This window comes from Dama dama, chromosome 12 (genome assembly GCF_033118175.1).
Source record: "Dama dama isolate Ldn47 chromosome 12, ASM3311817v1, whole genome shotgun sequence".
NCBI lineage: Eukaryota > Metazoa > Chordata > Mammalia > Artiodactyla > Cervidae > Dama > Dama dama.
In genome coordinates this window covers 21571274-21597722 of record NC_083692.1, presented here as the reverse complement: position 1 = coordinate 21597722, position 26449 = coordinate 21571274, and the positions used below count along the sequence as shown (strand labels likewise).

Sequence of the window (26449 nt, the reverse complement as noted above, 5' to 3'; positions counted from 1 at the left end):
TGAGCAAGCTCCAGGAGGTGGTGAAGGACAGGGAAGCCTGGCGTGCTGCAGTTCATGGGGTTGCAAAGATCGGGACATGACTGAGCAAGTGAACAACAACTCTGCAAATTACTGCAGAGGTTAGAGTACTGGCTTCAAAGTAGCTTTTTTAAACCTAATTTTATTGAGCTGATTTTATGTGCCAGGAAGTGTTCTAAGAAAAGACCCAGAACACGGGAGATAAATACAGGTTTCACATCCTTTGACAATTGGTACAAACATGACTGGGTTTCCCTGGTGGCTCAGACGGTAAAGAATCCGCCTGCAATGTAGGAGACCTGGGTTCATCCCTGGGTTGGGAAGATCCCCTGGAGAAAGGCATGGCAACCCACTCCAGTATTCTTGCATGAAGAATCCCCATGGACAGAGGAACCTGGTTGGCTACAGTCCACGGCGTCCAAAGAGCCGGACACGACTGAGCGACAAAGCACGCACAAACAACCAATCTCAAGTCCCAAGAGGACACCAGCTTTCCGGAACTAAATGGCTCGCCCTCGAATTTCCGGGGGGAAGCTTGAGTGTGTTACTACGGATCGATTGCTTTTGCCTGCCGGAGATCGATCTTAAAAAGACCCAGCACTGGGAGGCCAAGGAAAAGAGGTGAGTCAAGGACGTCTTCGTAGCGGAGCTGCTGAGATTCGGAAGGCCACGCTGGGCCTGTTTGGCGTCCAAACGACTCAGACGGTTCAGTCATGTTCGCCTACGCAGTGAGGCGCGCCCTGCGCAAGAGTAAGACCCTTCGCTACGGAGTTCCCATGTTGGTGAGCGCAGGGAGGGTAAAATGTGTGTTGGAAGCGGGTGGGGAGGAGGGATTCCGAAAGGGTGGGCCCTCAAGATTGGCTGGGACGAGAGAGTGCGGTGAACCTGTAATGTGTGAGGCGAGGAACCTTAACCTGCCCTAGAATGTGGCTGGCCTTTAGGCAGTCCTAGTTTCCTAGTCACTCCCCGCGCTGCTAGTGCGATCTCCGGTCCTTGTCTGACATTTGGTAGTTAACCTGGATGTGCTTCTGAACCAGATTTTAACCCGAACCAGGCTTTAGCTCGAGTCTGGATGATTACTAAACTCCCATTCCCCGACCCCAACCTCCCGCCTGCCATGCTACAGGTTGAAGATAACTCTGATCATTGAAACTAGTTATATTCACTTAATTTAACTACAGTTTGGGGCATCCTCAGGTTTCAGTTTACTAGTTTGTGAATTGGCTTAATTCTTCCAGGGTTGCTATGAGTTAAATCCTTGTGAGTTAAATGTACCACAGTATAGCAGCCCTGCAAAGATAGTCGCTTCATTATAGTTGATATTTTTAAAGCACGTTGCAAGTAGTTTTGGCGTTTCTTTGTTTGTATCCACTCCTACATGGAGTTCTCAGAAGATCCTGTTCGTCTTGAAGATTCAAGTTAATGCTTAATACTTAACACCAACCGGAGTTGGAATCCAGTGAAACCACACTGTTTCTTTTCTGTTTGATCTTGGCAAGGTATTTTGTTTCAACAAGCCTTGATGTCGTAGTAAATGAAATAATTTAAATAAAGCAGGTGAACAGTTTTTAAATAGTTTATTACTTTGATAAGAATTTGGTACAGGAGAAGTTACCAGATTTTACATTTAACCAGGACTAAAGGAAAGTAGTGACCTTAGAAAAGTAATGTGTTTTTTTTAGTTCATCTTTGATGAATGTGGATTTCTTTTTAATCTTTAAAAACTCCTTTTCATCTTTTTAAAAGTTTAAACAAAATCATTTATGAGACAATGCAGAATTATATTTGTGTAGCCAACACGGACTGTAAAAACTATCCTCTCTGTGGATTCCCTTGGCACAAAATAGAGGTCCATTCAGAAACAGAAGTCCATTCAGAAACATGTGATTGTCAGTGCAAGTTGAGGTCACCTGCAGGTCCCACTGGAAGATAGTTTAGTTTTGTTTGTTATCTTTCAAAATCATCAAAGCTAAGCTCTTAAAACCACTAGTATTAAAGAACCTTCTAGGGATTCCCTCATTTGTTTTATTTCTTGGATAAGACTACCACAGTAGACTTCCTAAGTGTATTTCTCTGTACTGGTCTCTCTGTCTATACTGAATCTGTACTACACTGGACCTAGGTCTATACTGTTTCAAAATGTGGGTCCTCCATTAACTATGTGGACCTTTGTCCACAGAGTGATCTCTGCTTTTTAGTACACTGTCTAGGTTTGTCATAGCTTTTCTCCCAAGGAGCAAGCATTTTTTTAAATTTTATGGCTGCAGTTACCATCCACAGTGATTTTTGGAGCCCAAGAAAAGTCTGTCACTGTTTCCATTGTTTCCCCATCTATTTCCATTGTTTCCCTAAAGGATGGGACCAGATACCATGATCTTTGTTTTTTGAATGTTGTGTTTTGAGCAAGCTTATTCACTCTGCTTTTTCACCTTCATCAAGAGGCTCTTTAGTTCTTTGCTTTCTGCTATAAGGGTGGTGTCAACTGCATATCTGAGGTTATTGATAGTGGAATAACCTTGATGGAAAAGATTCATTGGAATATCTTGATTCCAGCTTGTGCGTCTTCCAGCCTGGCATTTTGCATGATGTACTCTGCATATAAGTTGAATAAGCAGGGTGGCAATATACAGTCTTGACGTACTCATTTCCCAGTTTGGAACCAGTCTATCGTTCCATGTCCAGTTCTAACTGTTGCTTCTTGATCTGCATACAGATTTCTCACGGGGTAGGTAAGGTGGTCGGAGAAGGCAACGGCACCCCACTCCAGTACTCTTGCCTTGAAAATCCCATGGATGGAGGAGCCTGGTAGGCTGCCGTCTATGGGGTAGCACAGAGTCGGACACGACTGAAGCGACTTAGCAGCAGCAGCAGGTAAGGTGGTCTGGTATTCCCATCTCTTGAAGAATTTTCCACAGTTTGTTGTGATCCACATAGTCAAAGGGTCCTAGACAAGTAACTAATTCTGTAGGGGAAAATGTTGAACTCAGTTCTCTAAAACCCAACAGTACTAGAAAGAGCTCAAATGGTGCATGGTCTTCATCATATATCAGTTGGATATTCCATATTTACTATATTACTATGCCATAATTACTATAGTGTACTACTATACTTAAAGTTGAAATTATTTTCTCTCTTTGTTGTCGTCGTTCATTTGTTCAGCCGTGTCTGACTCTTTGTGACCCCATGGACTGCAGCACACCAGGCTTCCCTGTCCTTCACCATCTCCTGGAAGTGAAGTAAAGTGAAGTCGCTCAGTCGTGTCCGACCCTTTGCGACCCCATGGACTGTAGCCTACCAGGATCCTCAGTCCATGGGATCTTCCAGGCAAGAATACTGGAGTGGGTTGCCATTTCCTTCTCCAAGGGATCTTCCCGACCCAGGGGTCGAACCCAGGTCTCCCGCATTGTAGGCAGACGCTTTACCGTCTGAGCTAGACCATCTCCTGGAGCTTGCTCAAATTCATGTCCCTTGAGTCACTGATGCCATCCAACTATCTTATCTTCTGTCACTCTCTTCTTCTGCCTTCAGTCTTTCCCAGCAGCAGGGTCTTTTCCAATGAGTCGGCTCTTTATGTCCGGTGGCCACAGCATTGGAGATTCAGCTTCAGCATCAGTCTTTCCAACGAATATTTCAGGGTTTATTTCTTTTAGGATTGACTGGTTTGATCTCCTTGCTGTCCAAGGGACCCTCAGAAGTCTTCTCTAGTCTTCTCCAGCACAGTTTGAAAGTATTAATTCTTTAATGCTCAGTCTTCTTTATGGTCCAGCTCTCACATCCATACATGACTGCTGGAAAAACCATAGCTTTGACTAGGTGGACCTTTGTTGGCAAAGTGATTTCTTTGCTTCTTAATATGCTATCTAGGTTTGTCATAGCTTTTCTCCCAGGGAGCAACTGTTTTAATTTCATGACTGTAGTCACCGCCCACAGTGATTTTGGAGCCCAAGAAAATAAAGTCTGTCACTGTTTCCATTTTCTCCCCATCTATTGCCATGAAGTGATGGGACTAGATGCCATTATCTTAGTTTTTTGAATGTTGAATTTTAAGCCAGCTCTTTTACTCTTTTTTTTTAAATCTCTTACATAAATGTTAGTGCTTACTTCACAAGAATATTTATTCAACAACAAACAGAAGAGGACTTGGAGTACCAGGTATAGGCTAACAGTACTCTCCTTCCTTTCTTTCCCAAACCACTTGGAAAAGAGAGTATACTTGTTGTTTCAATTTGTGCACTGTCCATTTAGTCCCCAGAATTTACCTTTCTAATCTGACCAGTCATTACTGGTTTCTGCATACTAAAATTCAGACCATTTAATGTCTGAAGATGGTTTTAGTATATTCATTGTTTGGAAGCTCATCACAATCTAATTTTAAAACATTTTCATCACCCTAAATGAATCACCAAACTCACTTGTAGCCACTTCCTGTTCCCCTCTACTCTTCTGTCTTAGGTAACCACTAATCATCTCTCTATAGATGTAATAGAATAATACAATTTGTGGTCTTTTGTGAGTGACTTTGTTCACTTAGCATAATGTTTTCAAGGTTCATTCATCTAACGTGTATCAAAGTTTCATACCCTTTTAGTGACAAGATAGTATTCCATCAGTTGGAATATTTATTGTCCATTGATAAGCATTAGTTTTTTTTTTTTTTTTCATTTATTGGCTATTATGAATAATGGTGCTATGAATATTCATGTACAGATTTTTGTATGGATGTGTTTTCATTTCTCTTGGATAAATGCCTACTGGTAGAATTGCTGCATCATATGATAGCTCCATGTTTAACATTTTGAGGAACTGTCAAACTGTTTCTCAAAAAGTACATCTTTTTACATTCCCCCCAGCAATATATGAGGCTTCTGATTTTTCCACGTTCTTAACAACAGTTGTCATTGTCCACTTTTTAGAAAGAATTAAACCCTTACAAGGAGATGTGAAGTGGTTTTGATTTGCATTTTTCTCCTGGTAGCTTAGCTGGTAAAGAATCTGCCTGCAATGCAGGAGACCCTGGTTCGATTCCTGGATTGGGAAGATCCCCTGAAGAAGGGATAGGCTACCGTCTCCAATATTTTTGGGTTTCCCTGGTGGTTCAGACAGTAGAGAATCCACCTGCAATGTGGGAGACCTGGGTTCGATCCCTGGGTTGGGAAGAGCCCCTGGAGGAGGGCATGGCAACCCACTCCAGTATTCTTGCCTGGAGAATCCCATGGACAGAGGAGCCTGGCGGGCTGCAGCCCATGGACTTGCAGAGAGTCAGACACGACCGGGCAACTCAGCACAGCACAGTGACTAATGACGCAGGACACCCTTTCTTACGACTGATTATTGGTTGTCTGTTTATCTTCTTTGAGGAACTGTCTATTCAAGGTTTTTGCCCATTTTTAAGAGAATGTGTTTTTCTTTATATTGGGCAGAGGTTTCCTTAAACACCTGGATTCAGTAAGTTTCCCAGTCTTTGTCAAGGGGCTCAGTGTGCTAGATTGGGCATTCCTTCAATACTTAGGCAGGTTACAACTCTCCCTTAAAGTTTTACTTATTTGCTCAGAGCCTCAGAGTTAGCCATTGTTGAGTGTTTAGGGTCTTCTAAGAAATCTCCTGAACTTACACACAGCTATGGGCACATGGACCATTCTGTTCATATGTATGTGTAACCAAAAGTAAGATCTGGCTGCTTGCAGCTCAAAAGCCAATAAAAAAGTAAAGTTAGTGGGAAGGAAAGGTTGCTTTATTTTGGATGCCAGCAACATGGGTGAACTATTTCAAGCCCTGAAAGATGATACTGTTAAAGTGCTACACTCAGTATGCCAGCAAATTTGGAAAACTCAGCAGTGGCCACAGGACTGGAAAAGGTCAGTTTTCATTCCAGTCCCAAAGAAAGGCAATGCCAAAGAATGTTCAAACTGTCGCACAATTGCACTCATCTCACAGGCTAGCAAAGTAATGCTCAAAATTCTCTAAGTGAGACTTCAACAGTACGTGAACCAAGAACTTCCAGATGTTCAAGCTGGTTTTAGAAAAGGCAGAGGAACCAGAGATCAAATTGCCAACATTTGTAGGAATATTGATAAAGCAGAAGAGTTAAAAAGCATTTACTTCTGCTTTATTGACTACACCAAAGCCTTTGACTGTGTGGATCACAACAAACTGTGGAAAATTCTTTAAGATGTGGGAATACCAGATCACCTTACCTGCCCCCTGAGAAATCTGTATGGAGATCAAGAAGGAACAGTTATAACCAGATATGGAACAGCAGACTGGTTCCAAATTGGGAAAGGAGTACATCAACGCTGTATATTGTCACCCTGCTTATTTAACTTATATGCAGAGTACATTATGCGAAATGCTGGGTTGGATGAAGCACAGGCTGGAATCAAGATTTCTGGGAGAAATATCAATAACCTCAGATATGCAGGTGATACCACCCTTATGGTAGAAAGCAAAGAGGAACTCAGGAGCCTCTTGATGAAAGTGAAAGAGGAGAGTGAAAAAGCTGGCTTAAAACTCAACTTTTAAAAAACTTAAGACCATGGCATCCGGTCCCATCAGTTCATGGCAAATAAATGGGGAAACAGTGGAAACAGTGACAGACTTTATTTTCTTGGGCTCCAAAATCACATGATGGTGACTGCAGCCATGAAATTAAAAGATACTTGCTCCTTGGAAGAAAAGCTATGACCGACCTAGATAGCATATTAAAAAGCAGAGACATTACTTTGGCAACAAAGGTCCTTATAGTCAAAGCTGTGCTTTTTCCAATAGTCATGTGTGGATGTGACAGTTGGACCACAGAGAAAGCTGAGCACTGAAGAACTGATGCTTTTGAACTGTGGTGTTGGAGAAGACTCTTGAGAGTCCCTTGGACTGCATGGAGATCCAGCCAGTCAATCCTAAAGGAGATCAGTGCTGAATATTCATTGGAAGGACAGATGCTAAAGCTGAAGCTCCAATACTTTGGCCACCTGACGTGAAGAACTGACTCATTGGAGAAGACCCTGATGCTGGGAAAGATTGAAGGCAGGAGGAGAAGGGGAAGACACAGGTGAGATGGGTGGATGGCATCACCAACTCGAAGGACATGAGATTGAGCAGGCTCTGCAAATTGGCGATGGACAAGGAGGCCTGGCGTGCTGCAGTCCACGGAGTCGCAAATGGTTAGAGAAGACAGAGCGACTGAACTGAACTGAACAGAACATGGGTGGGTGGGGGCAGTAGCATATGCCTGTCCAAAGGCCCCCACAACATTCAGTGGGCTAGAGCTTTTATAGACTGAGAGAGGGGGTGAGATACAGAAACAGCACAGTCAGCTCTGACAGTCATCTTGAAGTTGGTCATCGGTGGTATGACCAGCATCATCTTGATTGTTTTGAGTACTGTTAATCTTCAGTTCCATCATCATTTTTTTTCCCATTTCCTTGAGGCCAGTTCTTAGAATTGTGACAGCTTATGTCATGACCAGTCTGGTCATCATGTAGTTAACTTCATTCCAGGTGGTGTGGATTTCATATCTATAAGACAGCTCACAGCTCAGAATATTATCCATAGCCCTTGAGAAGGAACTAAAGGTCCTGAACTATGCTTAATGATATTATTCAGTCTCCTTTAACTAGTTTTTTTCTTTGTTTCTTCATTTTCTCACTTCTCTGATTAAACTTGTTATTTCACCTAAAGTGTTTTCACAGACAAAATGCAGATAGAGGACATGGAGGACAAACACCTGCTATATTTCACATGTCCTTCCAGAGTGTCAGGAATATGTTTGAGTTTTTTAGAGTCTTCTGTGAACACCTTATTCCTCATATATTCTTTTTGAGTTTTTTGGTTAGATTGTTCTTTATCCAGTTGCCTTATTACCTCAGGCAGTATGCCTCTGAATTTTTTTTAACAAATATTTCCAGGGAAAAGTCTTTTTGCACTAGTTTCAGTCCAAGTCAGGAAGGCTAAAGACTGCGTTGTAAGTGGGGTCTTCAGGGAACCACTGGACTGGTCAAATAATGATAAAAGATTTTAAGGAGTTCCACCTCATTATGCCCCTTCCAGTCATTACTTCTTTATATCATGATTTTAGGCTGTTGGTTTTCATGGTTACCATGGAGTGGGGATCAAGATGTGGGAATTAGGTAGGTTAAAAATGCCACCAAGCTTTCTGCTTTAACTGAGATTTAGTAATTCTTCTTTAGTAAATGTTTGATGGAGAAAGTTTTAGGAGCGCTTACTCTTCAATTTTATTGATTTCACCTGTTGGTTCCTTTTTTTCCCGTCTTTGGTAAGATTTTCTAATTTTCGTTTGTTTTAAAAACATCAGATACTGCTCTTTGAAGCAGTTTTATGATGATTCCTTTACAGTCTTTGTTAAGCGATTGCCTCTGCTAATTCAAGTTGCTATTTCCTGTTTCTTCTTATGATAACTGAATTTTTAGTTTATCTTGGAGATTCTGAATAGTATGTTAGGAAACTATGTTCTCTTTAGGTCTTCTACTTCAGCAGCAGTTACCATGCTTGGATTAAGCTGTGGATAGTAGCCGCAAAAAGTCAGACACAACTGAGCTACTAAGCACACAGTAGCCTTGTATTTGAAGCTTTCCTTCTCATAATAATTTAGGTTCTGGAGCCCTTGTAGTGCTAGTTTGCTGTGTCTTTGTTGTTGTTGTTGTTTAGTCACTAACTCTTTTGCGACCCTGTGCACTGTAGCCAGGCTCCTCTGTCCATGGGATTTCCCAGGCAAGAATACTGGAGTGGGTTACCATTTCCTGCTCCAGGGGATCTCACCGACCCAGGGACTGAACCCATGTCTCTTGTATCTCCTGCATTGGCGGGTGGATTCTTTATCACTGAACCACCAGGGAACCCTTGTGCCTTGTTTACCTGGTACCTAATTGCGCGCTTAAAACTTCTAGGTGTGGAAAGTTAATAATCAACATGTAATTGTTTTTAAAGTCTAAAACTGATGGAGATCACAAAAGAAATTAATGTAGGTAGGAAAGACCAAACTCTTTGCCCTGGGGGATATTCCAACCTTAGAGAGTTGGGATCTATAGGAGGGACCAATACAGGAAACTAAGAATTCTCAGTGAGGTAAAAGAAAAACCAAGCTTAAGGGAAAAGAAGGGAAATGTGATGAACTGTCAAATTTTGCTCATGACATAAGATGAGAACAGAGAGTTAAACACTGCATTTAGTAAAATAGATGTGAGTGATGATTGGAGTGAGTCTGAGAGAAAGTGGGAAGAGCAGCAAGCATAGATAAATTGTTTGCGATATTTTACTGCAGCTAAGAACAAAGCAATGGGGAGGGAAAGTCTAGAGAAATTTGTTAGTAAGATGGGAGAAATAATAGCATTTTTTATGATGAATTGTGCCCTGTGGTAAGCAAGATTTTTGATGAATTACTGCCTTTCAGTACGTAAGATGACTGGGATCTAGTGAACAAATGAATATATTTACTTAGGAGTATAGGTACTATGGTAATGAGTGCATGGTCGCTCAGTTGAGTTCAACTCTTTGTGACCCCATGGACTATGGCCCCACCAGGCTCCTCTGTCCATGGGATCTCCCAGACAAGAATACTAGAGTAGGTGTCATTTCCTTCTTCAGGTTATCTTCCCAACCCAGGGATTGAACCTACATCTCCTGTATTGGTAGGTGGATTCTTTACTGCTGAGCCACTTGGGAAGCCTCTGAGTGGTTGGTATGTATAATGCAATTTTGACAGTAACTACCCAGCATTCAGATGGAGAAGCTCTATACAGTCAGCAAAAACAAGACCAGGAGCTGACTGTGGCTCAGATCATGAACTCCTTATTGCCAAACTCAGACTTACTGAAGAAAGTAGGGAAAACCACTAGGCCATTCAGGTATGACCTAAATCAAATCCCTTATGACTATACAGTGGAAGTGAGAAATAGATTTAAGGGACTAGATCTGATAGACAGAATGCCTGATGAACTATGGACGGAGGTTCGTGACACTGTACAGGAGATAGGGATCAAGACCATCTTCATGGAGAAGAAATGCAAAGAGGCAAAATGGTTGTCTGAGGAGGGCTTACAAATAGCTGTGAAAAGAAGAGAAGCAAAAAGCAAAGGAGAAAAGGAAAGATATTCCCATTTGAATGCAGGGTTCCACAGAATAGCCAGGAGAGATAAAGCCTTCCTCAGCGATCAATGCAAAGAAATAGAGGAAAACAATAGAATGGGAAAGACTAGAGATCTCTTCAAGAAAATTAGAGATACCAAGGGAACATTTCAGGCAAAGATGGGCCTAATAAAGGACAGAAATGGTAGGGACCTAACAGAAGCAGAAGATATTAAGAAGAGGTGGCAAGAATACACAGAAGAACTGTACAAAACAGATCTTCACAACCCAGATAATCACAATGGTGTGATCACTAACCTAGAGCCAGACATCCTGGAATGTGAAGTCAAGTGGGCCTTAGAAAGCATCACTACAAACAAAGCTAGTGGAGGTGATGGAATTCCAGTTGAGCTATTTCAAATCCTGAAAGATGATGCTGTGAAAGCGCTGCACTCAATATGCCAGCAAATTTGGAAAACTCAGCAGTTGCCACAGGACTGGAAAAGGTCAGTTTTCATTCCAGTCCCAAAGAAAGACAATGCCAAAGAATGTTCAAACTGTCGCACAATTGCACTCATCTCACAGGCTAGCAAAGTAATGCTCAAAATTCTCTAAGCGAGACTTCAACAGTACGTGAACCAAGAAATTCCAGATGTTCAAGCTGGTTTTAGAAAAGGCAGAGGAACCAGAGATCAAATTGCCAATATCTGCTGGATCATCAAAAAAGCAAGAGAGTTCCAGAAAAACATCTATTTCTGCTTTATTGACTATGCCAAAGCCTTCGACTCTGTGGATCACAATAAACTGTAGAAAATTCTGAAAGAGATGGGAATACCAGAACACCTGACCCGCCTCTTGAGAAACCTGTATGCAGGTCAGGAAGCAACAGTTAGAACTGGACATGGACCAACAGACTGGTTCCAAATAGGAAAAGGAGTACGTCAAGGCTGTATATTGTCACCCTGCTTATTTAACTTATATGCAGAGTACATCATGAGAAATGCTGGGCTGGAAGAAGCACAAGCTGGAATCAAGATTGCCGGGAGAAATATCAATAACCTCAGATATGCAGATGACACCACCCTTATGGCAGAAAGTGAAGAGGAACTAAAAAGCCTCTTAATGAAAGTGAAAGAGGAAAGTGAAAAAGTTGGCTTAAAGCTTAACATTCAGAAAACTAAGATCATGGCATCTGGTCCCATCACCTCATGGGAAATAGATGGGGAGACAGTGGGAACAGTGTCAGACTTTATTTTGGGGGGCTCCAAAATCACTGCAGATGGTGATTGCAGCCATGAAATTAAAAGATGCGTACTCCTTGGAAGGAAAGTTATGACCAACCTAGATAGCATATTAAAAAGCAGAGACATTACTTTGCCAACAAAGGTCCGTCTGGTCAAGGCTCTGGTTTTTCCAGTGGTCATGTATGGATGTGAGAGTTGGACTGTGAAGAAAGCTGAGCGCCGAAAAATTGATGCTTTTGAACTGTGGTGTTGGAGAAGACTCTTGAGGGTCCCTTGGACTGCAAGGAGATCCAACCAGTCCATCCTAAAGGAGATCCGTCCTGGGTGTTCATTGTAAGGACTGATGCTGAAGCTGAAACTCCAGTATTTTGGCCACCTCATGTGAAGAGTTGACTTATTGGGAAAGACCCTGATGCTGGAAGGGATTGGGGGCAGGAGGAGAAGGGGACGACAGAGGATGAGATGGCTGGATGGCATCACCAACTCGATGGGCACGAGTTTCAGTAAACTCCGGGATTTGTGACGGACAGGGAGGCCTGGCGTGCTGCGATTCATGGGGTCGCAAAGAGTCGGACACGACTGAGCGACTGAACTGAACTGAACCCAGCATTAGTGCAGACTTCATAGATTAAGGGCACGGTTCTCCATAGAACTCTCCTTATCAGACACCAGCTGAAAGTTCTCTGGGGCCTGGGGCCACCTATGCTCTGATTAATTGGTTATAAATTCAGTTGTTCCTAATAGCCCCTTGGGTTCAGTAATTTGGTAGAATGACTCACAGAACTCAGGAAAACACTATACTTAGGATTAGTGTTTTATTATAAAGTTTACGGATTAAAAACAGCCCAAAGAAGAGACCCTTAGGGCAAGGTCCATGGAGGGTCCCAAACAGAATTTCCATGTTTTCTTCCTGTGGAATCAGAGCATGCCACCATCCCAGCACATTGATGTGTTCATCAACCAGGAAGCTCATCCAGAGTTTTTAATTGGGATTTTCATTATCTGTAGTTGATTTGATTATTGACTGTGTGACTGAACTCAGTCTCCAGCCACCCTTTCCTCCTTGGAGGTTGGGAGGTCAGGTTGCTATCACATGGCTCAAAGCCTCAACCCTGTAGTCACATGGTTGACCATTCCAGCACTGCCAGCCTCTATCGTGTGCCTCTCTAGGGACTCCAATGAGTCACTTCATTAACATAAACTCAGGTGTAGTCCCAATAACAGAGATGCTCCTGTCACTCAAGAAATATCAAGTGAGTAGCTTCCTCTCAAGAACCCCAGGACCAAGACCAGACAGATTCTTTATTATGTAGCATGTGGGTAATGTGATAGCAATAGTCCAGAAAAGAGATGATGGTGGCCAGGACTAGAATATTAGAAGATGATATAGTCAGAAATTGTGATATTCAAAAAATAGTTTGAAAGTAGAGTGACAGAACTCAGGGAAGCATTAGATGTGAGATATGAATGAGAGGACAATCCCCTGGTGGAGGGTATGGCAACTCCAGTATTCTTGCCGGGAAAACCCCATGGTCAGAGGAGCCTGGTCCATGGGGTCACAAAGAGTCAGACACGACTGAGGCAACTGAGCACGCATGCATGAATGAGAGGAGCTAAAGATGACTCCAGAGAAGCTAGCTTGAGTAATTGGATGAAAGTATTTGGACTGAACTGGCTTGTGAAAGATTGATTGGCAGCAGATTGGGGCAGAAAGAGTGTTGGGAGGAAAAATGAATTTTTTTCATGTTAATTTATATGTTCCTGGTAAACTTTCAAGTGAATATGTCAAGTAAGAGTGCAGGTCTTCAGTTCAGCAGGATGTTTCCCATTGAAAATGTACATTTGAAAGTTGTTATGCTACAGTACGAGTACACGCTCAATTGAGTCTGACTCTTTGCAACCCTGTGAACTGTAGTCCACCAGGCATCTCTGTCCATGGGATTTCCCAGGCAAGAATACTAGAGCGGGTGGTCATTTCCTTCTGCAGGGAATCTTCCTGACTCAGGGATCGAACCCATGTCTCTTGTGGCTTCTGCATTAGAAGGTGGATTCTTTACCACCGAGCCACCTGGGAAGCCCCACTGTTAGGTTATAGAGGCTATTTAAAATCCATGGAACTGGATAACATTGCCTAGAGACTGTGTTGGTTGTAAATAAGTAGAAGAGGTGTGAGACACTGCAACATTTTGAGATGGGGAAGGTGAAGAAGAATGAATAAAGGGAGGCTAAGAAGGAATTAGGAAAATCAGGGATGTGTCTTTTTGTTACCAACCAGGGTTCTTGGCCTTCCTTAATCAACAGAAATTGATAAGAGGCCCGACAAGAAGGCAAGCCTTCATTGGGGCCCCTACTGCAGCAAGGAGGAGCGAAAACAGGTGACATGTTCCCTTGCTCATTCCCCAAGGGGGTTGAGCTGGTTCCTTAATGGTTCCTTAAATGGGGTGAGGGTAGGAGTGTGTCCAGGGGTTGGGCCAAAGGGGTAGCTTAGGTGGTTTGCCCACCCCTTTGGTGGCAGGGGGCACGCACAGCACCGTACATTTGCTCCTGGCACCATGTTTTTGCTCCCGGTTCTTCAGAAGTGACTTCAGAAGGGCTTCCCTGATAGTTCAGTTGGTAAAGAATCGGCCAGCAATGCAGGAGACCCCGGTTCTATTGCTAGGTCGGGAAGATATGCTGGAGAAGGGATAGGCTACCTACTCCAGTATTCTTGGGCTTCCCTTGTGGCTCAGCTGGTAAAGAATCTGCCTGCAATGTGGGAGACCTGGGTTCGATCCCTGGGTTGGGAAAATCCCCTGGAAAAGGGAAAGGCTACCCACTCCATTATTCTGGCCTGGAGAAGCCTATACAGTCCATGGGGTCACAAAGAGTCAGACACGACTGAGCGACTTTCACTTACTCTGTTATGTCTATACCATTTCTGTCCTTTATTGTGCCCATTTGTGCATGAAGTGTTCCCTTGGTATCTCTGATTTTCTTGAAGAGATCTTTAGTCTTTCCCATTCTACTGTTTTCCTCTATTTCTTTGCATTGATCACTGAGGAAGGCTTTCTTATCTCTCCTTGATATTCTTTGGAACTCTGCATTCAGATGGGTATATCTTTGCTGTTTTCCTTTGCCTTTCACTTCTCTTCTTTTCTCAGCTATTTGTAAGACCTCCTCAGACAGCCATGTTGCCCTTTTGCATTTCTTTATCTTGGGGATGGTCTTGATCACTTCCTCTTGTACAATGTCACGAACCTCCGTCCATAGTTCTTCAGGCACACTGTCTGCCAGATCTAATCCCTTGAATCTATTGGTCACTTCCACTGTATAATTGTAAGGGATTTGATTTAGGTCATACCTGAATGGTCTAGTGGTTTTCTCTACTTTCTTTAAGTTTGAATTTGGCAATAAGGAGTTCATGATTGAGCCACAGTCAGTTCCCTGTCTTGTTTTTGCTGACTGTGTAAAGCTTCTCCATCTTTGGCTGCAAAGAATATCATCAATCTGATTTCGATATTTACCATCTGGTGATGCTCATGTGTAGTATCTTCTCTTGTGTGGCTGGAAGAGGGTGTTTGCTATGACCAGTGCATTCTCTTGGCAAAACTGTTGGCCTTTGCCTTGCTTCATTTTGTACTCCAAGGCCAAATTTGCCTGTTACTCCAGGTATCTCTTGGCTTCCTACTTTTGCATTCTAGTCCCCTGTAATGAAAAGGACATCTTTTCTGGGTGTTAGTTCTGGAAGGTCTTGTAGGTCTTCATAGAACCGTTCTTTGGCCAGTTCAAGGTTTTTTCTAAGGTTTACCACATACTGAGAAATGTGGCTTCTTCTTATTTTATCACTTGGTAAGTAAATGGAGAAATGCTCTCTAATTGGCTTATTTTGCAAAATCATAAAAATTGAAAACATTCTGGTCTTGAGGAGGCAAGGCCAGCTTTTTTCATGGATATATCTATTGTAGTCACATGCAGGCCATTTAGTTGGTTGTGCTTTTCTTTCTCATATACTAAGTGTATAGTCTTTCCTTAGTTCATAGGTCTTTTATAAGAATTAACTGACGCAATGATTGTGATCTGGTATTTAAATCCTAGGATCAAGTACAGGTATAAATTAGTGATTTTGGTATTTGCTAATATGCTAAAATGTTTCCCAGTGATAGTATATACTATATTTGCTCTGAAAAGATGAATGGTTACTCACCAGGAGGAATAATCTATAGGATTTTGTATAGTCTGCCACCCTTGGCATTTAGATAAGTGATATGTAGATATGCTGAATTCTGCCCTTCTATTTTAATTGTTTCTCTGTTTGTTTCAGTTGCTGATTGTTGGAGGTTCTTTTGGTCTTCGTGAGTTTTCTCAAATTCGTTATGATGCTGTGAAGATTAAAGTAAGAACTCTCATTGGAGTTTGACATGTATATATGTATATTTTGGTTTATGAGATATGGATACTTAAAATACTAAGCTGTCTGAATTTTATCTCGCTTTTTTAAAAAATATTTATTTATTTATTTGGCTGCACCAAGTCTTAGTTGCAATATGTGGGATCTATTTTCCTGAGCAGGGATTGAACCCAGGGCCCCTGCATTGGGAGTGTGGAGTCTTAGCCACTGGACCACCAGAGATGTCCTTATCTTGCTTTTTAAGCCTGATGAATGATCTTTGAGCTCTTTTATAAAACATTTGTTTAAGAATTTTTTTTTTTTTTCCCCTTTGTAATCAACACTCCCAGACTTTCCTAACCCTTGGCAACCATAATCTGGCAGTCATAACCCCCACAATTTTGTCATTTTGAGAATGTTATGTAAATAATATTGTACAGACTTGTGACCTTTGAGGTTGGTTTCTTTTACTCAGCAAATACCCTAGAGAATCATCCAGGTCATTACATGTTATCAGTAGTTTGATCTTTTTTAATGGCAAGTAGCATTTCATTGTGTGGATGAACAGCTGTTTGTTGGAGGACATTTAAGTTGTTTCCAGCTTTTGGCTATTACAAATAAAGCTGCTCTGAATATTCATAAGCACAAGCTTTCATTTCTTCAGGGTAAAGACCTAGGATTAAGATTATTGGATTATATGGTAGATGTAAGTTTATAAGAAACTGTCAAACTCTTTTCCAAACCATTTTGCATTCCCACCAGTAACCTATGAGATTTCTGATTACTCTGCATCCTTGTTAACACTTGATTTTGTCAGTGTTTTATTTTAGCCATTCTGATAGGTGTGTAATGGCATTTCATCATGACTTTAATTTGCATTTACCTAATGACTAACGATGTTGTACTTCTTCTCATTTCCTTCTTTGTGGATTGTCTTTGGTGACACGTACAGGTGTTCAAGTCTTTGTCCTTTCTCTAATAATTATTATTTAAAAAGTTTTTGGAAGGTAAAAATGAATGCAAAATGAAAGTCCTTCATTCCTTTTACATTCTGGACCACTATACAGCATAATTCATCCTGTATTTGCAGGAATTCTTGCAAATGGAGCACTCCTAACCCACTTTCCAACTTAGTGACATTTTGTAGGAATGTTAAGAATGTGAAGCTGCTCAGTTGTGTCTGACTCTTTGCGACCCCATTGACTGTAGCCTGCCAGGCTCCTCTGTCCATGGGATTTTCCAGGCAAGAATACTGGAGTGGGTTGCCATTTCTTTCTCCATGGGTTGCCATTTCCTTCTCCAAAAACATTTGTTTAAAATTTTTATATAATGTTTTTAAATTTTTTATTATTGATTTTTGATTGTGCTGTGTCTTCACTGCTGTGTGAGGACTTTGACGAGCTGCAGTGAGCAGGCGCTGCTCTCCAGTTGTGGTGCACGGCTTCTGTTGTCGTGGAGCACAGGTTCTAGAGCACGTGTGGCGCATGGCCTTAGTTGCTCTGCAGCATGTGGGATCTTCCTGGACCAGGGATTGAACCTGTGTTCTCTGCTTTGGCAGGCAGATTCTTAACCACTGGACCACCTGGGAAGTCATACAATTTTTTTTTTCCTATACAATTTTTAAAGATTACTTTCCATTTAGAGTTATTACAGAATATTAGCTATATTCCCCATGATGTATCCTTGAGCCTATCGTACACCCAGTAGTTTATACTTTCCACCACTTTACCCCTCTATTCCCTGTCCCCTCCCCCCACTGGTAACCACTAGTTTGTTTTCTGTATTTGTGTGAGTCTGCTTCTTTTTTGTTGGGCTTCCCTGGTGGCTCAGATGGTAAAGCGTCTGCCTGTAATGCGGGAGACCCAGGTTTGATCCCCGGGTCGGGAAGATCCCCTGGAGAAGGAAACGGCAACCCACTCCAGTACTCTTGCCTGAAAAATTCCATGGACGGAGGAGCCTGGTGGGCTACAGTCCATAGGGTTGCAAAGAGTTGGACACGACTGAGTGACTTCACTTTCTTTCACTTTTCCTTCTTGTTATATTTACTAGTTTGTTGTATTTTTTAGATTCCACGAATACATGGTATGTGTATGAATATGTGGAGAAAGAGACATAGATAATGAATTTATAGGGGTCTTTTCTATAGTTTGCTTTTATGGTAGGACTAGTTTGTTTTCTGTATTTGTGAGTCTGCTTCTTTTTTGTTACATTTACTAGTTTGTGTAATTACTACCAAAGTCAGGTTTGTTGTTACAGAAGAATTCTGGTTAATTCGTTCAAAAGTATGTAGCTTTTGTTTGTGGCACACATCTGATACTTGTTTTTTCCCAAGTATAGTTAACTCTGGAACAGCAGAGGTTTAGACTCTGCTGCTCCACTGGTACAGTGGACTTTTTTCAATAAATACTGCAGTACTTTACAATCTGCAGCTGGCTGAATCCATGCATGTGGAACCCACAGATATGGCAGGCCAAGTGTATATTTATTGAGGAAAATCCTTGTATAAGTGGACTCTCAAAGAACAAACTGTGTTGTTCAAGAGTCAGCTGTATTTCATTAGCAGACCTCAGTAATGTTGGTGGGAAAGTAGAGTATTGAAAGCTTAATTCAGTTTTTTCAGTTAATCTTATGGTTTAAGAGAAATACCAACTCTAGCTAGTGTTAAAGACAGTAGGTATTAGAATAAATATTAAATTAAAAAGGAATATATGGTTTCTGTGAGGGAATAGACCAGTTATCAACTGAGTTTTAAAGTTTCTGTTAGCATCCCAATTATTTTATTAAGGACTTTTTGCCCTTTTGCTCTAAGATGAAAGTTATAGTAATCTGACTTTTGGAAATGGGATGTCATATACATATTTGAAAAATAATTGAGTATTTGTTGAGTTTATCATGTCTTAGATCCTACAGATAAAGATCCAAGAAACTGGTTCTTATAAAGCTTATAGCATAATCAAGGCTGTGCTGTGCTATACTTAGTCACCCAGTCATGTCCGACTCTTTGCAACCCTATGGGCTGCAGCCCACCAGGCTCCTCTGTCCATGGGGATTCTCTTAGCAAGAATACTGGAGTGGGTCACCATACCCTCCTCGAGGGATATTCCCAACTGGATCAAACCCAGGTTTTCCTGCATTGCAGACAGATTCTGTACTGTCTGAGCCACCAGGGAAGCCCAAGAATACTGGAGTGGGTAGGCTATCCTTTCTCCGGGGAACTTTTGACCCAGCGATCAAACTGGGGTCTTCTGCATTGCAGGTGGATTCTTTACCAGCTGAGCTACCCAGAAAGCCCCATAATCAAGGTTGGGAGACTTCTAATATAAAAATGTATCCAAACATACAGTATGACAATGCCTAGTGAAATGGTACATTAGAATTTTGCATAACACATTGCTAGAACTTCAAGGAGAGATACATAGTTTAGATTTGGGAAAGGGATGCCAGAGAAGGTCTACTAGAGGTATCAACCTTTGAATTAAAGCTTTAAGAATGATAAGAGTTAAATGATAGCTAAATGATGAAAATGATTAGTATTATATAACATAGAGGGACTATTGGGCATATAGTCAGATTTTCAGTTTAGAACTCTGGTAAGAGTACAGGATGGATGGAGATTAGGGGAGCAAGATAGGAGGGAAGAGAATGTTTCAGTTGGAGATAGAGACCTGTTAAGATACTTTGGCAGTAATATAGATGAACAATACTGGAATCTGAAGTAAAACATAGGCAGTGACAATAGGAATGAATGGATTCTAAAAGAATTTGTAGCAGCAAATTGATAGTGATATATGCAGTATTAAAATCTAAATAAATATGGGATGACTTAAGGCTTTGGTTTTAAGGACTGGGTAAAATTTCACAGCAAGGGAGAATGAGGGAGATTGCAGTAACAGAAGAGGTCTAGAGGATGAGGTCAGAGTAAAGAGAACAAAGTTGAGAGAAATGAGGTTGATTGAAGTTGAGAGGATGAGATTGGTCGAAGTCTGTGGAAGGAGGTTTAGAGGACAGAGTTTAGCTGAGAAGGATCAGAGGACAAAGACCTACTGAGAGTGAGAGGTCCAGGTTGGTTGATACTGAGAAGTCAAACTCTGGTGAAGTCAAGAGTCAGTGTTTAGGTGAGGTTGAGTTCAAACAAGGTTGAGAGGGTAAGGTGGACTAACACTGAGAGGAACTGAGAAGATTGGTTGAGGTTGACAGGAATTATAAGGGTTGAGAGGCTGAGATTAAGGGAGAGTCAAGAGGGAAAATTCTTAAAGAGATGGGAATACCAGACCATGTTACCTGCCTCCTGAAAAACCTGCATGCAGCTCAAGAAGCATCAGTTAGAACTGACGTGAAACAATGGACTGGTTCAAAATTGGGAAAGGAGTACATTAAAACTGTATGTTGTCACCCTGCTTATTTAACTTAAATGCAGAGTATATCATGTGAAATCCTAGGCTGGATGAAGCACAAGCTGGAATCAAGATTGCCGGGAGAAATATCGATAACCTCAGATATGCAGATGATACCACCCTAATAGCAGAAAGTGAAGAGGAACTAAAGACCTTCTTGGTGAAGGTGAAAGAGGTGAAAGTGAAAAAGCTGGCTTAAAACTCAACATTCAAAAAACTTATGATCACGGTATCTGGTCCTGTCACTTCATGGCAAATAGATGGGGAAAAAATGGAAGCAGTGGCAGATTTTATTTTCTTGGGCTCCAAAATCACTGCAGATGGTGACTGAGGCAATGAAATTAAAAGATGCTTGCTCCTTGGAAGAAAAACTATGACAAACCTGGATAGCATATTCAAAAGTAGAGACATTACTTTGTCAACAAAGGTCCATATAGTCAAAGCTGTGGTTCATCTAGTAGTCATGTACAGATGTGAGAGTTGGATCATAGAAAAGGCTGAGCTGTTAAGAAGAGATGCTTTTGAACTGTGGTGCTGGGGAAGACTCTTGAGAGTCCCTTGGACTGCAAGGAGATCAAACCAGTCAGTCCTAAAGGAAATTAACTTTGAATATTCATGGAAGGACTGATGCTGATACCAAAGCTCCAGCAGTTTGGCCACCTTATACGAAGTGCTGACTCATTGGAAATTGAGTCAGAAAATGGTGGGAAAGATTGAGGGTAGGAGGAGAAGAGGGCAACAGTGGAGGAGGTGGTTGGATGGCATCACTGAATCAATGGACATCAGTTTGAGCAAACTCCAGGAGATAGTGAAGGACAAGGAAACCTGGCGTGCAAGAGTCAGATATGACTTAGTGACTGAACAACGGCAACTGGAGGCAGAGGGCCAAGCTTCAAAGCCAAGTTGTGCCTCTTTGATAAGTCATTCAAACTCCCTATGTTCCATTATCCTTGCTTTGATCAAATAATACTACTTATGTCATACACTTTTTTGTGGGTTATAGGAAATAATAAATGTCAAAATACGTGGCATATAGCAGGTGCTTGGTAAATTTTTAGCTGCTATTAGTTGTAGTAGTGGTCATAGTACTATTGAGATATTAGTTGTCATACAATTTGATAGATTGTAGAGATTTTCCCACGTTTTTGTAATCTGCCATGCCATCTGAGCCATGCTTATATTAACTTTTTAAATTGCAAATGGAATCTAACTGACTTAAGTAACTTATGGCTGCTTTTATTTTTCTACAGATTGATCCTGAGTTAGAAAAAAGGCTGAAAATGAATAAAGTGTCATTGGAATCAGAATATGAGGTACAGTATGCTAGTGTAGCAATATTCCTAGTCTCTGACTGGTTCTATCTACCTTAAGGTAAATTCAAATTATTACCAGTACAGAAAAAAAATTACCTTAAATATACGTTATTGGAACAACTATGTGGTTGTTTGAGAAGACAATCGACATGGATCTGGTTTTCATATACTATGAGTAAATTCTGGATGGATCAAGAATTTAAAAATAAAAAAACTCAAAAGGCTAAAAGTACTAGGAGTGAAAAATGAAGTTTCTTTTTTGTGTTCTTGAGTCAGAAAAGCCTATTTAAATGTGATGAGAAATCGAGATGCTTTAAAAGTAAATATTCAGAGGTACCATCTAAAAAAAATTGTGTAATGTAAAGTCAGTGGTTAGATGAGAAATCCTAAAAATATTGTTTATCCTTATCATGATGAATTAGTTAATTTTAAATATAAAGAGCAAATCAGTATACAATTTCAACAGCTCAGTTGGAAGTGGAAACATGGGCAAAACATGTAATGAGTTCAGAGACAAGGAAGTAAATAGCATTTTTTAAACATAAAGAGATGTTCAACTTATAATAGGAATGCTAATTAACATTATAATGAAGTGTCATTTTTCCAGCTATCTGATTAACAAAATCAAGGAGTTAATCGTACGTTTCATTATAGGATGTAGGGAAGGAGGACATTCTCCATCTCTTATCATATTTTCGCTTTTCTTTTTATGTGTGGTCCTTTTTTATTGAAATGTAGGAATTGTGAATAGTAAATATTGAAGAGACTTATGAAGAGTGGTTGATTCTCATTTTAGCGGTTCAGTTATTGGCTGGTCATTTTGAGCTTGATTTTACACTCTGTAAGGGAGGATCTGTGGAAAGCCTTTGAGGTTTCCTAAATCCCCTGAACTTTGTGGGACTCCTCTGAATTGTTTTCCCAAGAGGATCTTGTCAGAGCTAAAGACTGGATCACTATGTTGTTTGCTGTTTTTGTTTTAGTTTAGTTTGAAACTGGACCACTTTTGCATGAAGTAATTCAGTCAGACTTGCATCCCATCTAACAGTTATTCTTAAATTCTTTTGAGCACATATGTCTTATGTTATCTGAGTGAAGGCCATTGTTCTTTCTTAAAACTTCTTTTTAACTTTGGAGCATTTCATAACTATACTTGAAAATAATTTACTCTGTTCTTGAATTAGTAGAATTTTGTTCACCTTTGTAGATTTAAACTCTTGGTAAAGCTCTAAGAGAAATTTAGAGAATCATTATTCACTATTCCCTCATTATTTTCTCTTAAACTTCTAACTTGGTACTTCTCAGTATATAAGCAGTATATGAGCTATGAAGGATTTGTCTGGAAGTAGATGTTCCTTACAGTTCTTTTAGAAACCATAGAATATGAGAGCTGAAGAAATGCAGACCATTTGGTCTTGTCTTTTCATTATTACTTATGAGAAAATTAGTGCCCAGATAACTCAAATCACTTGCACAGGGTTATATAGCTTATTAGTAAAAGAGTAATGCTTAATATCCATGTGTCAAGGTCAATTTATATCATTTCTTCTGTCACTGGATGTAAACTATCCTGTGTTCTCTGTGTTTCTTTTTCTATTTTGTTCAGTTAATTATTCCAGAATAACCAAAGCACATATATGAAAGTTAACTGTCAGAGTGGTGTGAGAGGATAAAGAAATGTTTATGTTCTTCCCTTTTTTCCTGTTTTCATTCCTGTGCTTCAGAGGTACAGCTAACTAAAGATAACACCGATCCAAACTGTATGTAAAACTAGTTTTTATTGCCCCAAAAGGGCTTTGTTCACAGCCGCTATAGGTCATTGCTTTTCATTCTTCAGGCCCGGCTCATTTCTCAGGTGTGGAACAAATCACTGTGATCTCTCTTCCTTCTAGCAGACTCTATACAGTCTTCACCTTTGTTCTCTTCCTTTCATTTACTGCCAGCATCTATGCTAATCATTACTCTGCTGTATCAGTGTTGAGGTGGAATTTCATTTTCTCAGCTTCTTCCCTTTCTTTGTGCTCTCAGAAATAAAACATGTAAATTATTCAAGAAATACAAGTCAGAATGACTTGGAACAAAGAGGAACCACCTCACATAAATCAGAATGGCAATCATTAAAAAAAAAAACCTTACAGATAAATGCTGAATCTGGTTTAGAGAAAAGGTAACCCTCCCGAACTGTTGGTGAGATTGTAAATTGGTGCAGCTACTATGGAAAACAATATGGGGTTCCTCAAAAAACTAAAAATAGAGTTGCCATATGATCCAGCAATCCCACTTCTGAACATATATCTGGAGAAAACCATAATTCAGAAAAATATATGTACCCCTATGTTTACAGTTGCACTATTCACAATAGGCAAGACATGGAAATAAATGATTATTGACAAATGAATGGGTAAAGAGGATGTGGTACATATGTACAATGAAATACTATTCAGCCATAAAAAAAGAATGACACCATTTGCAGCAACATGGATGGATCTAGACATCATTATACTACAGGAAGTAAGTCAGAAAGAGAAAGACAAATGCCATATGATATCACTTATATGTGGACTCTAACATATGACACAAATGAACATATCACAAAACAGAACCAGACTCTGATACAGACTTGTGGTTGCCAAGTCTTGATAGAGAGAACAGACTTATGGCTTGCCAAGGTGGGGGCAGGTGGGGGAGGGAAGGATTGAGAGTTTGAGATTAGTAGATACAAAGTATTATATACAGAATGTGTAAACAACAAGATCCTACTATATAGCACAGGGGAGTATATTCCATATTTTGTGATAATCCATCATGGAAAAGAATATGAAAAAGAATGCATGTGTGTGTTTGTATACATATATATGTATAACTGAAGAACTTTTGCCATAGCAAAAACTAACACTACATTGTAAATCAACTGTAATTCAACAAAATAAATTTTTTAAAAAACATGTAGACTTTGTTCCTTTTTTAATAGTTTTAGTCTGATGAGGGGAAAGATAGGCAGTAATATCAAGAGCAAGAAAAATTCCAGATCCTATAAAGAAATGTAATATTTCTTCAATTTTTAAGCTTGACATGCAGTTGATTTATTTACTAAAATTATAAGTGAGGGCCTATTGAATTCTTTCTGCTCATTTATTCAGTTAGGTCCTAGCCAAACTCACAGGGCTCCTATACTAATATTTATGCTCTAATTTTTGTGGCTCTGTAGAAAATAAAGGATTCCACCTTTGATGACTGGAAAAATATTCGAGGACCCAGGCCTTGGGAAGATCCTGATCTCCTCCAAGGACGAAATCCAGAAATCCTTAAGACTAATAAGACAACTTGACCATGCTGATGCTGTCTTTACTTTTTTGATTTTTAATAAAAATGTTATCAACTGGAATTCCAACCATATACTCCTATCCAATGGAGAGCAAATTCCAGACCTGCAGAAGCCTAGATAAGAGTAATTTGATGACAAGTACTCTTGATAAAAAGTCAAGTACAGGTTTGTATAAGGCCCAACTCTTGTATTTGCAAATGAAAGTAACAGTGTTGACCATATATATTTTTTACTGTTCAATAAACATGTGAATACTGCTACTTAAAGAGTGTCCTTTATTCTGCTCCCCACGTGCATGCATGCTAAGTCACTTCAGTCATGTCTGACTCTTTGCAAGCATATAGAGCATAGCCCACCAGGGTCCTCTGCCCATGGGATTCTCCTGTTCTAATTGAAATCTCTAGAATACTTCTTCCAACAACAGTGGAATACACTCTTCTCAAACTCACACATGACGTTTATCAAGACAACATTCTTGGTCATAAACCACATGTTAAAAAATTTAAAAGAAAGGAAATTATACAAAGCATGCTCTTAAACCACAATGAAATTAAATTAGAAATCAGTAACAGAAAGCTACTTGAAAAATCACCAAATACTTGGAGATGAATTAATACACTTCTGAGAGAGTCAATTCCTAGGTAGATTGATAAGAAGTCCAGGGTTCCCAAGGAGGAGAAAGCGGTCCAGAGCCCTCAAGAAGGAAGAAGGGATCTGGGGCTCTCAAAAAGAAAAGGACATTCTTTTCTACATTGCTTTGTCTTAGTCAGTATAACAATGTATCTTGAGGACATGTTTCTCCTTAACAAGAACTTTCTGACTAATCCTGTCATCTTAAAATGTATATTAGGGGAGTGGGTCTGGTAAGATCTTTCTATTGTTCATTCTAATCTTGCTAATTTAAGATGTATGTTGTGGGAGTATGTCTGAAAAAAGTATACAAGGGGGGCATTAGTGGGGGGGCATTCTCTGTCCCTCTTCCGATGTCTCTATCAGAAGGTTTCTCTGTCCCTTTTCTTACTTTAATAAAACTCTGCTACACAGAAGTTCTTGAGTGATCAAGCCTGATCCCTGGACCCAAAGCTAAATCTTCTTCAGAGATCACGAAACCGACATCATTCACCATGAGCTATCACTTCTAAATAACACATGTCACAGAAGTCTAAAGAGAAACTTAAAATATTTTGAAGTAAATGAAGCTGAAATACAACTTACCAAAATTCATTGGGTATAGCAAAAGCGGAGTTTTGAGGCAAATTAGTATCATTGAATGTGTGTGTTAAAAAATCTATTAATCTAATGAAAAAGAAAAGCAAATTAAATTCAAAGCAGGCAGAAGAAATAATAAATTAGAGCAGAAATCTATTGAGAAAATCAACAAAACCAATAGCTGGTTCTTTCGAAAGAGCAATACAATTGATAAACCTCTAGCCAAACAGAAAAAAAAAAGAGAGAAAACACAAATTACTAATACTAGAAATGAAAAAAGGCCATCGGTATTGGCCCTATAAATGAAGAATAATAAAGGAATATTATGAACAACTTTATGCCCACAAATTTGATAATCTAGATGAATCAATTACATATCCTTTCAATTCCTTGACATTTCATTTCCTTGAAAGATGCAGTCTGTTAAAACACAAGAAGAAATAGGTATTCTGAATAAGCCCGTATCTTTTAAAGAAATTGAATCAATCATTAATGTTCTAACACAG

At 40.1% G+C, this 26449-nt stretch overlaps 1 protein-coding gene across 1 annotated transcript; it reads left to right on the top strand.

Annotated features, from left to right (window-relative positions):
• Positions 1-582: 582 nt before the first annotated feature.
• Positions 583-25000, top strand: LOC133066068 (cytochrome c oxidase assembly protein COX16 homolog, mitochondrial). Its single transcript, XM_061156778.1, has 4 exons — positions 583-800; positions 15640-15711; positions 21350-21412; positions 24618-25000. Exons 1-4 carry the CDS (start codon positions 732-734, stop codon positions 24735-24737), a joined length of 324 nt encoding a protein of 107 aa, XP_061012761.1. The 5' UTR covers positions 583-731; the 3' UTR covers positions 24738-25000.
• The last annotated feature ends 1449 nt before the right edge of the window (positions 25001-26449 follow it).

Excerpts from the sequence above, each read along its gene's own strand:
- LOC133066068 (XM_061156778.1), top strand. The coding sequence starts at position 732 with ATGTTCGCCTACGCAGTGAGGCGCGCCCTGCGCAAGAGTAAGACCCTT. Across the intron at positions 801-15,639 it reads GCTACGGAGTTCCCATGTTG|TTGCTGATTGTTGGAGGTTC; the intron begins GTGAGCGCAGGG and ends TGTTTGTTTCAG. Across the intron at positions 21,413-24,617 it reads CATTGGAATCAGAATATGAG|AAAATAAAGGATTCCACCTT; the intron begins GTACAGTATGCT and ends GTGGCTCTGTAG.